Raw genomic sequence first — 16,959 nt, 5'->3', positions numbered from 1 at the left:
ATTTTTTCCAAGTTTTCTCATCTGAACAATATCTGCAACTACAAAAAGATCAAATGTACCTTTTCAAAGTGGCTTATTTTGTCATTTCCTACCTGAGCATCCATCTGAAGATAATCAAAACTTGAAGACTGATCTGTCGGCCAGTTTAGATATAATCAAGCCAAGACATCCACAGCCACCATGACCTCTGCTTCCAGCCATCACCACCCTTGTCCTGAACACACTAAGGTGGTGGATCCCAGGGGACGAGAATTCAGAGCTTCCCCCTTCTGTTTACCAGCTTCTCTGGGGTCCCACTTCTGACCTGGATCCTGGACATTGGTTTTTTTGTTTGTTTTGTTTTTAAAGCCCCTCTAACTGACTATAATGTACAGCCACAGTTGGAAACCCATGGTTCTGTTCTACTCTGCTCACTTTGCAGGTGGGACAACAGAGGCCCAGAGAAGTTCAGAATGATCCCAGGGCAGACCTAGATCCTGGTCTTTTGATTCCTGGTCCTTTGCACTTAAGCAAACCAATAAAATCAAGGGTGGGGTTTTGTAGATTGACAGACTTGGAGCACCCCAAATGTTTCAAGAGAAAAACGGGGAGTGCAAAGACTTCTAAAAATAACCTAATTTTGATCCCTTCCCCAATCCAAGTTTAGAACTATGTCTGAGCAAATAGTTATCCAAAAGTATTCATTGAGCACAGTACAGTTTGGAAAGATTAACCACGGTCTAACATAACAATGGGAAAGGCACTACAAAATCTAACTTAATGCAACTGTGTTGAGTGAGTGAAGATGATAGAAATCAAAATACCATTGTATTCAAGGTTGGCTTTATCCCAGAACAAATAAACATGATTCCGTCTCTGTCCAGGCCTTTGCCCTCCTAGCTGGGTCCTAGGACCCCTGTCTCTTTCTCCTGGTGACTGCCAAGAACGTCCTCCTCTGGTTACCCTTGCAAACCAGTTACACTTGTAAACCGAAAGCAATAGTCTCTCTTTCCATCCAGTCTCTACCCTGCCCCCAACCAGTCCTAATACCTCACATCTTCCCAATGAGACAGATAGAACGAAGCCTCGGATTGTTCCCCTGGAAGGTGTGCACAGTAGAAAGAAGTTTAGACTTAAGTCACCGATCTGACCGTGTGATATCTGGAAAGCCCTCAACAAAGCATTCAACTCTTTAGGACGCAACCTTTTCTGTCTGTGACATGCATGGCTACTGGGAAATCTATGAGGGCCAGTCTGATTTATTCAATGACAGCTTTGTGCAAGCCCAGCCCAGACCTGGTTTGTAAATGTGTAGTTAATCTTGAAGCTAGTGGTGTGTGGTGTTACAAGAATGTTAGTCATTTCCCTACTTGTCCCTGCTTTAAGCAGTACAAGAAATACAGAAAACATGGGAGGTGAGAAAGATTAGATTTGTTGCAATCTAAGAACAACTTCGATTGTTGAAGAAAACGACTTCACTATTGTTTGAAGTGTCTTAAATCAATACCCTGGTGCTGCCTGACTTCTAAGTTATGTGGAAAAATTTGATTTTCAATATTTACGCTTCAGTTTTAAAAAATCCTCAATTTCTTATCTTGAATTCTTAGCTCCGTCTTTTTCACGATATAGTGAGTGAAGGGTGTTAGATGGGAAGGGGGAAACCCCACCATTGGCCTCACCGAACGCCCGGGTTGTTCAAGCAGCAAGACACTTCTCTGCAAGAATATCTGCTTGTCTTGCTTTTAAAGCGCAATTTTATATTGCCATCCACACTCATTAGTTTACAAAATTCACTGAGCTCCCACATGCCGGGCCATGAGGAGAAAATACTAAGCAAGTTGGACAAGTTGCCCACATTCTTAGAGCTTATCATTCACTGGAAGAGGCGGCCAATAATCAGATATCTGCACAAAGGTGTGCCTGCACAATGTGATAACTGCTGCGAAGAAACACAGGAGCAAAGAGAACCCATAAAAGGAGGAGGGAGACTGGAAGGTGAGTGAAAGTGTCTCCTGAGGAATTGACCTTTGAAACTGAAGGATGAATGGGAGTTTATTTAGAGAAAGAAGGACAGGGAGCTCAGGCAGGCACAGGCCACAGGCCAGGCAAAGGCCAGAGGCCAAGGGGAAGAGTAGCTGTCGGAGAGAAGTTTTGTCAGCTGTCCCCTTAAGGTCTTATCAATTATACGGGGCAGGTATGCAATTGTTTTCTTTTTGGCAACTCCGCCTGTACTTGCAAAGTATTAATCTTCCCAAGTCACTTGACACCAACCCACCTTTAAAAACATTAACCCATTATTTATCAAGTGCTCTCATTTTTTCCCCATCACACACCAATGTGGTGATTTCTTATAGCGAATTTCTAGCTCTTACTTTTACATGATCGATAGTGAGTGAGGTCGTGTGTAGGATGGAAAGGGGGCGACCCTTCCGTTTGGTTCACTGAATGATCAGGGTCTTCAGGTGGCAAGATAACACCTCTCTACAAGAAAATCTGCTCATCTCGCTTTTAAAGGGCAAGATGGTCCTTGTCCAGAATTGAAAGTTACATGACTAAAGGTAATGTTTAAAACAGTTTGAGAAACACTAAGGGGAAAATGCGCTCTTCGCTAGCTTCCTGAATTAGGGAGACAGAGTAGACCCTTGAGGAGAGAGCAACAGAGAGCAGCCCGTGCATCTGCCTGTGGGTATTAAGTGTGTGTGCACAGAAAACGCCAAACAGCATTTCAGGATGGAGACTGGTTCTTACTCCTTCCCTCTGCCCCATTTAAAAGACACAGCGAGAGGAAAGGGGAAGGGGAAAGGGGGCTCTCAAACTCATCTAAAAGTTACCGGGTGTCATGGGGACAAAGAATGAACAACAAGAGATGGAAAAAAAAATACTACGCAGGAAGATTTCTCTGGAGTGGAACCCACCCCCCCAGCCCTCTAAATAAATCCTACAGTTTAATGCCCATAATATTCCATCGCACATGGAAGCCAGGTTCTTCATAATTCCTCAGTTGCCCAGAGGGCAGCCCTGGCACATTAGCATCTGCAGCCTGTCTGGTCCCTCCCTTCTGGAGTCCCTGTGCACTGCGACGACGCGCTGGCTTCCCAGAGCCGCAGTGGATTGTGTAACCACACTGTGAACGCCTAGAGGAGAGCGTGGTTAGCTTCACTCCTGACAGCATCTGTTAAAAGTCACTGGTGCCAGTTAATAAGAGACCCACCAGGCAGGAGGGACCCTAAGACTCTGGGGGAAGGAGAGAGCGAAGCGCTGTCTGGACAACATCACTGGAGGTAGGGGGTGGGCTTTATAAATCTCTCCAGCAGCAATATTTAAACCCGAAATTCTGTCCTTAGAGCTGGCGTTGCAGGACGGTGAAGAGCGCGCTGAACCCCGCTCCACGCCTTTAGTGCGGATCAAAGAAAGGGGGATGGGCGGAAACTCAGAATCCTCGGGGGGAGTAGCCAGAATTTCTCCTCAGGGAAGCCTCTTGTGAAAATGCCAAGGACGTCTCCGCTCCTCTTTTCAATTATGTAACTCTTACACATTTGGGAGAATATGCATGAACATAAATTATTACTTATGAAAGTAGAAAGTCTCCAAATAGGCTGCATTTAAAGCTCTGGGGGCTTCTGAAGTCTTACTAGACCTGGTTGCCACCTGGCAGCATTAGAGGATGTCATCCTAGGGATTGGACTCCCACCCACCCCTCCCTGGTACCCACAGCACGGGCAGCCGGGTCGCCGCTAGGGTATGGGGCCCTCTCGGCACGGCAGGATCGGCGCGCACCCACCGCCGCGTCGGCAGGACCAGCAAGTCCGCAGGCGGCGGGGCGAGCTGGCCCCTCCCCCCACCACTGCGAACACCTGGCCCGCGGTTACCTGCGGGACCGCGACTCTCCGCAGCCCACTGGCCGGCTCCCCGGCGCCCCTGCCTTTGGCTGCGGGGAGATGCCCGAGCCCGGGCGCCCCCGCCGCGCCCTCCGCGGGGCCAGCACAGGGCTCGCCGGGGCCTTCATCCGGCGCGGGGAAGAGCCCGCAGCGGCGCTGGAAGCGGGCGACGAGCTGGGAATCCTGCAGGCTCCAGAGCAGCTCGGCCATGGTGATCCCGGGGCCGCCGCCGCCGCCGCCACCACCCGGTGCCCCCCGCTCGCACCGTCCCTCCTGCCTTCGCCCTCGCCGGGCCGGGCGCTCGGGGTGGCGGGCGGGGCCCGGGGCGCCAGCCAACAGGTGCGCCGCTCGGGTCCTAGCGCCCGCCCCGCGCACGCGGACGTCCAGGTGTTCGCCTTCACCTTGCGCCAGGCACGTCCGCCCTCCTTTCCTTCCCGGCGGGCCCGGGCGGGCTCGGGCGATCCCCGGAGTCCGGCCCGCTCGGAACTGGGCGAAAGGGTACAGGTGTCCACACCGCGCCTCTCTGCGCCCGAGCGCGCCTCCTCCACCCCTCCCGGCTGGTGCAGAAGTGCCACCTAATGGGGAGCGGCCGAGCACGTGTGGACCTGCGTGAGTCCATCCTGGCGTGCGCCGGCTGATCGCTTAGTGACCTTCCTTTCACTTTTGAGCTCAAGGGGAGGTCTGATTTCCCCTCCAGCTCCCCGCATCCCGCCTGTAGTCCTGCCTTTGCCCACCTCCGGCAGGAAGAGGTAGCCCCCCTAGGGAAGATTCCCAAGTTCTTACCAAACTCTGCGTGATGCAACGTCTCCCCACGGGCCCAAACTTCTTTGACCTTGCTCAACCGAGTAGGTTCGAAGTGGATCCTGAGTCATCCTCTGCGTCCCTACCCTTGCCCTTGTGATTTGGCAACTGGGGAACACTTTTAGGCAGGTGGAAAGGAAAATTGATTCTTTCTTGGTTTTCCGCATTAAGAAAGATGGTGGTTGCCCCTCTCCTACTTCTTTTTTCCGCTCTGCCTCTAGACCTTTAGACCCGAAGAGAACAGGGTGTTGAAGGACCGCGAGGAGGTTGACTTCTCCCCACACCTGCGCCTGCTTTAGGGATCTCAGCAGAACAGCAAAGAAAACATCCTGGTTTTCCCTCCTCCCTCCTGAATCTTCTAGCGGCACTGCACTTCCTCACAGGGAGTGAAAGGCAACAGTCAAATTAGGCCCAGATGACCTGCTTGCAACGAAAGTGCAATTCAATCCTTCTGTCTTCAGTCTGCAGCTGAAGGCTGAGCATTTCCTGGTAGCCCAGTGTAAGTCCTGCTAAGTATTTGGTTGCACAAATGACTATGGAGGAACACCTGCCGCGACCTTGTTTATCCAGATGTCAATTCAGGTCTTTGGGATGTAGCTTTCAAGGATGACTGGTCTCCCTCATGCCTGAGTTTCCTCTCTCCTTCCCAGTCCTGTCTGGTGAGCAAAATCAAGGTGGCTGAGAGAGCAATGAAACTATTGGGAAATACCGTTCCCCACTTAACTCACAGAAGAAGTACAGAGCTGCTGTCACAATCCAGCTGTGTCACACACAGAGATGTTCAATCCTAGAAGCAGAAGGCTTCTCTCCTCAATGTTGCTGTCATTTACAGTCACTGGGACCAAACCCTGTGGTTTAGTTTGTTGTTGTTTTTGTGGTTTAGTTTTAACAGCTGGAACTGTAGTGGTTTCGGACCTGTTCTTTTTTTTTTTTTAAATATTTTATTATTTATTTATTTTTTGGCTGCGTTGGGTCTTCGCTGCTGCGCGGGGGCTTTTCTCTAGCTGTGGCGAGCGGGGTCTACTTTTCCTTGCTGTGCGCGGCCTTCTCATTGTAGTGGCTTCTCTTGTTGCAGAGCAGGGGCTCTAGGCACGTGGGCTTCAGTAGCTGTGGATCGCGGGCTCTAGAGCGCAGGCTCAGTAGTTGTGGCGCACGGGCTTAGTTGCTCCGTGGCATGTGGGATCTTCCCAGACCAGGGATCGAACCCGTGTCCCCTGCACTGGCAGGCAGATTCTTAACCACTGCACCACCAGGGAAGTTCCAGACCTGTTCTTTGTATGTGTTAAAAGAAATATGTTCCCCATGAAGACACCTGAGTGATGTTATCTCCCAAATTTGATGCTTCGATTTTCCTTTCTCCCAATTAGGAAAAAGAGGCAAAGCCAAACATGGCACATGGAGCATAAGGCCAAAAATCGCATATTCAGACAATGCATTATATCCCCTTGGGGACCAGGTACTGACTCCAGCTTCCAGTGGCTTGTGATGTCACAGTGTGCCTCTCTTTCCTCCTGTGATGAAATGAGTTTCCTCACTTCTTGTCTTTCTTATATGGCTGGGGTGGCAGTGCTTGGCTTGTGGCAGTATTACTCCAATCTCCTTCTCTGTTGTCACAGGGCATTCTCCCTGCATGACTCTCTGTGCTCAGATTTCCTTCTTCTTATAGGGACACTAGTCATTGGATGAGGGTCCACTCTAAACCAGTCTGGCCTCATCTTAACATGATTACATCTGCAAAAAGGCCACAGTCACAGGTTCTGGGTGCACGTGAATTTGGAGGGGATGCTACTCAACCCAGTAAAGTACTTACTCAGTGCCAGGCATGTGCTCAGTACTTTCATGCCATAACTAATTTGATCACACTTTACCCTCCCAGTAGCCCTCATCCTTCATGTATTTGACAATTGTGCATTTACTAGTGTCAGACGCTCTTCTAGGCCTGGGGGATACGTCAGTTAAAACACCAGAGGCCCTAGATCGTGGAACTTATATTTTAGTGGGGGGACAGCTAATTAAAAAAATCAAATCAATCTGTACTTTTAGGAAGCGACAAATGCTATGGAGAGGAGCAAGGTGGGTGGGGTAGGGGGAAGACCTGTAGGTAAGCTGGTTACCTCCAAGAGGAGGATATTTGCGCAGAGACCTGAAAAAAAAAAAAGGAGCCCCCCCCACCCGCCCCAATCCAGATCAGGAGAAACAGCATTCCAGATAGAGGAAGCTGCAGTTGTAAAGGCAGCCCAAGCTCAGCGGTGTCGGAGGAACCACCAGGAGGCCAGCCTGGCAGGAGAGGCTTGAGTGCAGGGATTGACTTGGGAGAGGTGGGACCAAGTAGGGCCATTTAGGGTGTAATAAGGAGTAATGCTCCCAGCTCAGAGGTAGGAAACTTGCCCACAGCCACACAACTAAGTGGCAGAAGGAGGGTTCAACTCAGGTCTTTGTGACTCTAAAACGTATTCTTTCCATTACTAAATCACACTCTATCCCTGGGATTTATCTTTACTCTTGTATTGAAAAGTATTCCCAGTGTGTAATGGGTGCTCAATAAACACTTAGTGAATGTTGTTCTAGCCTAAGAGTACCCCTCACAGTTTTTAGAGCTTTGGGAGTTTAGGGCTCATTTGCAAATTTTTGCATGTAAATTCTACAACCCCCAGAGGCAAGTAGTTTTATCTCTTTTTTTAGAGGAGAAAACTGAGGCTCTAAGATGTGAAGTAATTTTTCCCAAAGTTACAAAATGTATTACATTCTCTTTTCAGGGTCTGCCATCTCACACTGCTCTTATGGGAGGATCTCCTTCCTCCTTCACCCACTCTCTTCCCAGGGGATGGGAAAGGAATGGGAGAGGAGATTGCCAGCCATCGTTTGAGCCATATGACCTGGCCCCCCGGTCAGAGCTAATTGGCCCTGGGCTGGACACCACTTGACCAAACTTGGGATCATCAAACGCTTTCTCTTTGGGCATTTGGATTCATAGACCCCAGTTGGTATCTGTTGAACTAAGGAGAAGAAAATTCACAAACTGGAGACCACACCGTGGGGCAGGCAAGTGGTCTTACTGCTGAGTGCTCACAAGGAAGAAGTAAAGCAGACACACAGAGAATTTAGGCAAGGCAAGCAATTGATCCTGAGAGACAGCTCCGCGGTGCCTCGTTCCAGCCACAGGGAAGGTCCTCCTAGCCTGGGTTCCCAAACTACCCCCGAATCCTTGGTAACAACTCCCCCATTTCTGTTACTTAGGGCCTGAAGAGTCCTCACTCAGCCAGCCAGGAATTGACAGAACACGGAAATGGAGCAGCAACTCCCCACCTTCAAGTCACCATCAAGGGGTTACCAAAGCCCTGCCCACTGCTTGCTGCTGGAGGCTTCTTCTTGCTGCCATGGAAACCGATTCTGACCCCTCACCCCAGCCCATCAGGGTGTTGAAAAGGGCTGCAGAGTCCTGGCTTCCTAAGAGATTCTGGAACACAGTGAATCTACTGATACTTCACCTCATGGTGAATCAGACTGCTTTCTAGGCTTTGCTGGAAATCTAGTCACTTTCTGTGGGGAAGCCATTCTGAGATCCAAGCTAACTTTTGGCACATAACCCTTTCAAAATTTGCAGACTACTGTATATGTGAATTTAGTTACTGGCAGTCTTTTTTAAAAGGGTAATTTATATCTTTGCATACATGTTACGTAAAGTAACCAAGGATTAATAGCCTTAGCGGATTAGAGATACATCATTTGTTGACAAATTGATCAAAACCCTAGGCTCCAAGGACTGTTCAGATCACTGAAATTTTAAAATGTAAAGCATCAAACGCATCTTTGTTTTCTGGGGTGCAACCCCTTTCTTCTCCTTAACTAATGAAAAACAATTTTTCTATTTAGACAGTTTCAATAAATCATCAAACATAAATTCTTGGGGTGGGGGGGGAACCTTTCAGGCTGGGAGAAATTTCAGGTTAAAACCTCCCTGCTTAACTGAGCTTGGCTTTGCAACATTTCATCCTACAAATGGTTTAAAAGAAAACAGTTACAGGTGATGTTCCTGTAGAGGGAAAGCAGTAAGAAGAAAGACTGGGAGCCTTGAATTTCTCCTGCAGCGAACAGGCAAGGAATGGTCCAGTTCGCATGCTCTCACAACCATGAGTATTGGTTAAGAGTTTGATTTCAGTCAGGACTTCTTGGTTTGGATCCAGTTGAATCAAACCATATGAGACAAAATAGTTTTCCAATGAGTTTTGATGGATTTTGACCACTTTATGAGGAACATTGTAGGGTTTAGCCTGCTCTACCTAACCAAAGAACTTGAGGGAAGGGGGATATCTCATGCCAACCAATTTTAAAAGTCAGTCCTCTTTGTTTGGCTTATGCTTTGATAAAACATCAAACATCTAATAGAGAAAAGGGAACCATTTCTTCCAATTCCATCAGGCATGCATTGGGGTTGGTCAAGCTCATATACAGAGTCCCAATTTAAGACAAAGAAAATATATTTGACTGTTCACAAGTGGTCTATTAGGATAGTCATTTTTATTCCTAAAGAATATTCCCTATTAGTATGACTCCTTGTTGAGTCCTTTCCAATAATCAGTTTCCTGGACACTTTTTTTTCTTTTTTTTTTTTTTTTTGCGGTACGTGGGCCTCTCACTGCTGTGGCCTCTCCCGCTGCGGAGCACAGGCTCCGGACGCACAGGCCCAGCGGCCATGGCTCAGGGGCCCCAGCCACTCCGCAGCATGTGGGATCTTCACGGACCGGGGCACGAACCCGTGTCCCCTGCATCGGCAGGCAGACTCTCAACCACTGCGCCACCAGGGAAGTCCCCCGGACACTTTTATAATATGATTGAATTTACAGTTTCAGTTAACATAACACTTTCCAAGACTAGGTTTATTACACAGATCTGGGTAGAACTGTACCACTTAGTTATCAAAAATTTAAAACCTCATTTACTTCGGAATAAGCTTCCAAATCTAAGTGAAGCATTTCTGGTTATATTTCCCGGGTATATTCAAATTCATGAATCATCTACGAGCTACAGGTGGATTGGAAAACTTCACAGACGTTCATCTCCAATATGCATTGTATAATAAACAAAGCAAGTCCCAGAATAATGTGGAACACTAGGTATAATATGTTGCTATTTATGTTTAAGATGTTAAAATACACGTTTGTGTGTGTGTGCAGGTACATATATGTGCATACGTGCAAAAGATTTGAAAACGGTCTGGCGTAAAATCACTCATTAACTAACAGTAGCTACCTCCTGGCATGGGATAGGAGACAAGGGGGACTTTCAGTTTTTACTCTATGTGCTGGGATTTGTCTGAATTTTTCACAGATGTGTATTCCTTTTATAATTTAAAAAGATTTGTTGTTCTTTTAAAAACTCTTCTAACTGGCCAGGCTTGGTTAGTGAGAGAAGCAGGTTTTTGAGATGCTTATATAAAAGAGATTACTGTGAGTAATTATACCAAGAGACTATAATTATCGAAAGTTGGCTATGAGCCGCCAGATATTACTAGCATGTCTTTCTCACAAAGTTAACAATACCCCTGTCAAACTCACCTGATAGACAATAAAAAAATATTTTCAGCATGTGGTCTAGGGACTTCTGAGTTTCTGATTCGGTGACTTAATAAGTCATCTTGTGGTGAGAGGCCAGCGGGCAGCGAGGGGTACAGTGGGGAGGACGCTGGGCAAGTGCCCTGGAACCCCATGGGGGCTCCATGTTCTTCATTATTGAGGACAGGTTAATAAAGGTCATTTCAGCTGAAGCACCTGTAGCTCTGACTGGTGTCTACAATGGGCAGATGCCCAGTCTGTAACTGGCCCGAGCATGTAGGACTCCAAAACTCACGCTATATCAGCAGTCCCCAACCTTTTTGGCACCAGGGACCTGTTTCGTGGAAGACACTTTTTCCACGCCAGGGGGTGGGGTGGGTGGGGTGGGTGGGGAGGGATGGGGGGGAGGGATGCTTCAGGCGGTAATGCGACCGATGGTGGGGATGGTTCAGGAGGTAATGCGAGCGATAGGGAGCGACGGGCAGCAGCAGAGGAAGCTTTACTTGCTCTCCCGCGCTTACCTCCTGCTCTGCGGCCCGGTTCCTAATAGGTCAGGGACCAGTACCGGACCTCGGCCTGGGGGTTGGGGACCCCTGCTCTATATGAAAGCCCTGCCCCTCAGGCCTGCCAGTATAGATTCTCAGAATCAGTGCTACCCTACGGCTTCAGCTGAGCCATCAGCACCCCTTCAGTAGAGGGGCCCCCTGAGCACAGTCTACAGACATTAAGTCAGAGCTATAAGTACATAGGAACTGACATCTAGAGCAGAGGCTTCAGAGTCTGGTCCACACTATGGTCTTAAAAATGGAATTAACTGCCAACCTTTAAACATCAGATAATTTCATGTAAAATGTAGATTTCTAACTTCTCTTTAAAAACTGGCGCTCTGATATCAGTGGGTCAAGATTCATTGAGCCACACTTGCCTGAGCTGAATATCTGGGCTCTCTCTAGATGGAGCACCATTCTAGGGTTTTCCGCAGTTCTCCCCACTCCGTATTATTTCACATCCTTCCTCCATTGCTCATGTGGTTGCCAGCTTGGTCACTGAAGTGGGTGGGATTACCTCCACTGCATTTAAAACAAGGAAGGCCAGTGCAGTTTGTTAGCAATGCTGTCCATTGGAATCCCATCTCCCAATGTTAGATACAACAAGAAAACACAGTACTGCAGCTTAAGAAACCTAGAATGCAGTGGAGGAGACAGGATAGGCATCTGTATCAGTAAATCTAGTCACAAGTTTGGCCCCTGAATCTTCTTGCCTTCCTAAGCATAGTTAGTGACTGTCCATAAATGATCCTGTATTTCAATTTTTTTTGAATATGTTTAAATTTCAACCATCCTGACACTTGCAGCACTTCTCTCAAGGGTATGTTTATGCATTGGCAATTTTAATAGGGATATGTTTTCTGGCTTAAATAACAAACACTTACCTCCCCAGAAGAATAATGAACGAAGTGTTAATTTATAATTTTGTTCACGGTGCTTTCTCATTGTTAATTACCTCCTTTGTTGCTGGTAATACCCTTTTCTGTTACCAATAATTTTGGAGGCAGAATGATCTGGTAGTGTGGACTGCAGAGTCTGGAACACCCAGGTTCAAATCCAGGTCTCTTAGTCCTTGGGCAACTCTCATTTCTTCTCTGAGCCCAAGTTTAACCATCTGTAAAACTGGGATATCATTCCATACCCTATTTTTCTTGAAGGATCATTTCATGAAGTTAATGTGATGCTTGTTTCTTCCTTAGTTTAACTGTAACAGAATTCTCTCCAGACCCCTCATCTATTTATTTGTTTAGTTTTGTATCTGCATCATTGACATAGCTTAACCTACGTCATTTGCCTAATCCACTCTGTGAAGTGAGATAAAAATCTTTGTTGAAATTAAGCAGAATTAAGACTCTGCTTAATGCTAACATTTGTGGTCAGTGTGCAGTGGGAAGCAGCTTTCTTGATGATCAGCTGAAGTGATCACAGGAAGAAAACAAGATAATCAAACATGCTTTGATTTCTGAACTGCCTATATTAACTCTAAGTTCTAGAGTCTTAACTGTTACGGCCTTTACAATGTTTTTTATTATTGATGTCATGCCCCATTAAAATACCACTGTATTACTTGGTTAATAAATACTTGTGAAGCCTTATAAATCCACATTCTAGTCATGAACTGATTTTACTGACCATGGTAAATACCATTTGTATAAGTGAGGTAACTGGTATCTGTGGATTTGCTGAACACTAGAAAGAAGGCTAGAGAGTTCTGGTTGTTTCACAGTTTGCTTCCATGCAAGTGAGCTTTTAATTCATAAGAGCCAGGAGCTTGTTCCTTTTGTCAGTGAATGCAAAATCTTCTAGCCTGGCCTAAAATTTCAGCTTCTTTTTTCTATACTTAGTTAACCTTTCACCTTGGTGGTCAGTATCAGGGAATAGCAGAGCTGAATCTGTTCCAATGTCACTGACCTATGAAGAATAAACATCACCTACATCTCGTGGACTTCCAGAAGAAAGTGGCTTGGCCACTGAATCAGAGTGCTGGGTTCCTGGAGTCACGGCCACTTCAGAGCATCAACAGGTAGGAGCCCCACACCACCTGCTAGTGCCGGCACAGCTAAAACTGTGGGCCTGGGCTTCCCTGGTGGTGCAGTGGTTAAGAATCCGCCTGCCAATGCAAGGGACACGGGTTTGATCCCTGGCCCGGGAAGATCCCACATGCCGCGGAGCAAGTAAGCCTGTGCGCCACAACTACTGAGCCTGAGCTCTAGAGCCCGCAAGCCACAACTACTGAGCCCACGTGCCACAACTACTGAAGCCTGCATGCCTAGAGCCCATGCTCTGCAACAAGAGAAGCCACGACAATGAGAAGCCTCGACTCGCCACAACTAGAAAAAGCCCGCGCTCAGCAGTGAAGACCCAACACAGCCATAAATAAATAAATTTATAAAAAAAAAAACTGTGGGCCTTTGCTGTGTGAAAGGAAGGAGGACAATTTTAGGGGTTGTTATTCAAGTCAACAAAATTTTACCTTATAAATTCATTTCTTTGTTTGATTTTTTTTTTTTTAAATACTTCTAAGTTCTCTCTTTATCTCCAGCTGGAGGCCTAAAACTTACATTTCCCAAACTCACTCTTGCTGGTAGAGTTCCAGTTTGGATTCCTCATATGAGAGAGGCTGGCGTGATATTTGAAAGTGAGAGGCAAGCAGAAGCACTTTTGCTCCGCAGTCCGGACAGTCTATTGTGGAGGCTTCCAGACCACAGACATGAGGCCTGGCAGCCTCTGGGGGTCTTGCTGTGAATCGCCCACTTCCTGTGACTCACCGCAGGATCCTGTGATTCCTTTATTTCCTCATTACCTAAATGCCACTGGCAAATTCCCTATGTCCCCCATTCTGTTTTTCAACGGCTAATGAGCTTCTAATTTCTCTTTCTTTCTACTTCAGATAATACTGAGTAGTGTATTAGTTCTCCAAGCAAACAGAACCAACAGGAGATTATCTATCTATCTGTCTATCATTATCCATCTCTATCTATATATCTATATGTCTATATACAGAGAGGTATATATATATATATATATTCCAGTGTTGTCCAAGGCCATTTGGTCATTTATATTATTTATATATCTATACCTGGCCACTTATAAATATATCTATATATTTATATTATATGTAAATTTAAAATATATAGATATATAAATATATCTATATGATTTATGTATCTATATCTATTTATATCACAAGATTTATTATAAGGAATTGGCTCATATGATTATGGAGGCTGGAAATCCCCAGATCTGTGGGGTGAGTTGGCAAGCTGGAGACTCAGGACAGCCAGTGGTGTCGTTTCAGTCTGAGTCCAAAGGCCTAAGAACCAGGGGAGGAGATGTAAGTTGGCACTTTACAAGCATTATCTTTAATCATCACAGCAACCAAAAAGTTTGGGAAAAGTTACTATTACCCTATTGGACAGATGAGAAAACTGAGATTTGGAAAGGTTAAATCACTTGCTATAAACTATAGCTTTAACCCATTATTCACTAGCACGATCAACTCACTAGTGGCTTGACCACCGAAGAGCAATCATGTATCTTAGGACATACAGCAGCTTTTCTTCCACTCACCTGCTGTTGGGGAGAAGTCCCACTTCATCTCCTTACCCAGCAGTCCCCTGTGAAGTTATTAGGAAGGCCAACATTACGTGTCAGACTGGTAAATAACTTGTAGCCCAGAGCAGCACAGAGGAAGGCAGCATCGAACTAGTCCATTCTGAAGGGATGTCCGGTTGGATGGTCTGCCCTCCTCCCCAGCTTGTTTCCAACTCCCTCCAGGATGTGGGGCTCTCTGCACATTTGGTGACCCTGCTCCTGGGTCGTTAGCACATTCTCCCAGCATTCTTCAAAAGCCATTGTAACTCCGAGATCTACAAAAACCACATGAAGGGATTCTGAATCCTTGTTGGTCAGAGTAGATAAAGAAAACAAAAACAACAACTAAACAGGGTGTGGTTCAATGCTGAATTGTTCAGCACCCAGTAAATGAAGAGCTGTTTTAATGCTTTAAGGATAGAAAATGGAGAAGAGAAATCAACGTAGGCCTTGTCCTCCATGAATAAACAGTGTGTGGGAGGATATAGGCAGATATGGTAATGACTGTAATAGCCAAGCTGGGATCTAGGATGAAGCAATGGGGAAATAAGGGAGGTAGAAATTAATGACAACTGGAGGATCAAAGAAAGCACTATAGAGAGGAGGTAGGGTTTGAAAAGACCTATCTGTAGTGGGAAAGACTGTGACAAACAAGAGACCATGGAAGGTTATAACAGACAGAAGACAAAAAACATAGCACAAAGAAAAGCAGAAACATAGAACAGTATGGGTTGAAGTCTGGGAGGGATGTGAAAGGGAAGAATTATGTCAGAGATTGAGGGCGGATATGATAACAATATGGCCAGACCAGGATCTGCAAAGGGCGCCATCAACAGGCCGTATGTGGATGAAACTGAAATAACAAATTACTTTATTCTAGTCAATTGTCCAAATATTTTTCTAATTAGTAAATTCAATTATGAAGTTAGATTAATAAAATTGTGTTAAGTATTAATTTACACAAAAAGATATAGTTATTCAGTCTAAAACAGTTACTAAACTATACGTATTAGGTTAAAAATCATAAAAACAAGTTCTTGTTTTATCATTTTATGGGCTAGGGTAGGTTTCCAATGTACCGATTAAATTTTTTTTTAATTAATTACTTTTATTTTTGGCTGCGTTGGGTCTCTGTTGCTGCGCGCAGACTTTCTCTAGTAGCGTCGAGTGGGGGCTACTCCTCGTTGTGGCGCATGGGCTTCCCATTGCAGTGGCTTCTCTTGTTGCGGAGCACAGGCTCTAGGCGTGCAGGCTTCGGTAGTTGTGGCACACGGGCTCAGTAGTTGTGGCTCGCGGGCTCTAGAGCGCAGGCTCAGTAGTTGTGTTGCATGGGCTTAGTTGCTCCGCGACATGTGGGGTCTTCCTGGACCAGGGCTCGAACCTGTGTCTCCTGCATTGACAGGCGGATTCTTAACCACTGCACCACCAGGGAAGTCTCCAATTAAATATTTTTAAAAAGAAGAATTCCATTGTATGTGGGTCACATAAAGGGGTATTTTTATTTTAATACAAATAATTATGCGCTTGGTTCATATGATACCATTAAAATGGATTAGGACCCATTTTTTTCCTCAGATGATTTTGATCTATGTTCATTTTAAAATACAAAGGGAAAAGCTTCATTTCAATTAGCTTCATTTTAAAAAGCTTCAACTTTAATTAGACTCACAAAGATTATATAAGTAAATTATCTACCTCAGGTATATTGTTTAGTAAAACTTGTGCTGCTTCAGGAGAGGATGGCACCTCTAAAAATGATTATAAGGCGGCTTCCCTGGTGGCGCAGTGGTTGAGAATCTGCCTGTCAATGCAGGGGACACGGGTTCGAGCCCTGGTCCGGGAGGATCCTACATACCGCAGAGCAACTAGGCCCGTGAGCCACAACTACTGAGCCTGCGCATCTGGAGCCTGTGCTCTGCAACAAGAGAGGCCGCGATAGTGAGAGGCCCGCGCACCGCGATGAAGAGCGGCCCCCGCTCGCCACAACTAGAGAAAGCCCTCGCACAGAAACGAAGACCCAACACGGCAAAAATAAATAAATGAATTAAAAATGATCATAAGGGAGAAAAACATGTTTGATGATAGGAACAGAGCTCATATGGCAGCTGGTCAACTAATGGATCCTGTAACCGGCAAAGAGATCAGCTTCTGCAGCTTAAGGAAGAAGCATAATCACGTTGCTAAAAATACACATCAGTGTTTAGTTCTTAGATAACAAACTGGCTGACACAGCACCAAACACGTGAAGCTAAGAGCATCTTGCAAAATATCTGTGACAAGGTTCCCTGGGCCACAGTCATAGTAATACACCACTTTATCTTGGCTGTCAGACCAAATGTTCCCCCATTTGAAGAATGTACACAAAATTATCAGTGTGGCAGTGGAAGAAAACAATTCATGGAAATGTGAGATAATTACTCTGATAATCAAGGAAAGCAGAAGATATTATACATATATCACCAACTTCTATCCTCAAAATAGCTCCTTGTCACAGGGACCATTTGTTTTAATATGGTAAGACCAGATTCGCCTTATTGCTTCTATAATTCAGGAGGAGGGACACTAGATTTTAAGTCAACACATCTTAGTAGCTGTATTGCCTAAGGC

At 45.9% G+C, this 16,959-nt stretch overlaps 1 protein-coding gene across 1 annotated transcript in view; it reads right to left on the bottom strand.

The window, feature by feature from the left end:
- SGPP2 (sphingosine-1-phosphate phosphatase 2) overlaps positions 1-4,067 on the bottom strand; it is a 121,535-nt gene extending 117,468 nt beyond the window's left edge. The window contains exon 1 of the mRNA XM_065880180.1: positions 3,849-4,067. Coding sequence (XP_065736252.1) covers positions 3,849-4,067 — 219 coding nt within the window. The remainder of the gene's footprint in view (positions 1-3,848) is intronic.
- Between the last annotated feature and the right edge of the window lie 12,892 nt (positions 4,068-16,959).

This window comes from Phocoena phocoena, chromosome 7, assembly GCF_963924675.1.
Source record: "Phocoena phocoena chromosome 7, mPhoPho1.1, whole genome shotgun sequence".
NCBI lineage: Eukaryota > Metazoa > Chordata > Mammalia > Artiodactyla > Phocoenidae > Phocoena > Phocoena phocoena.
This window is presented reverse-complemented; position numbering and strand designations above follow the sequence as displayed.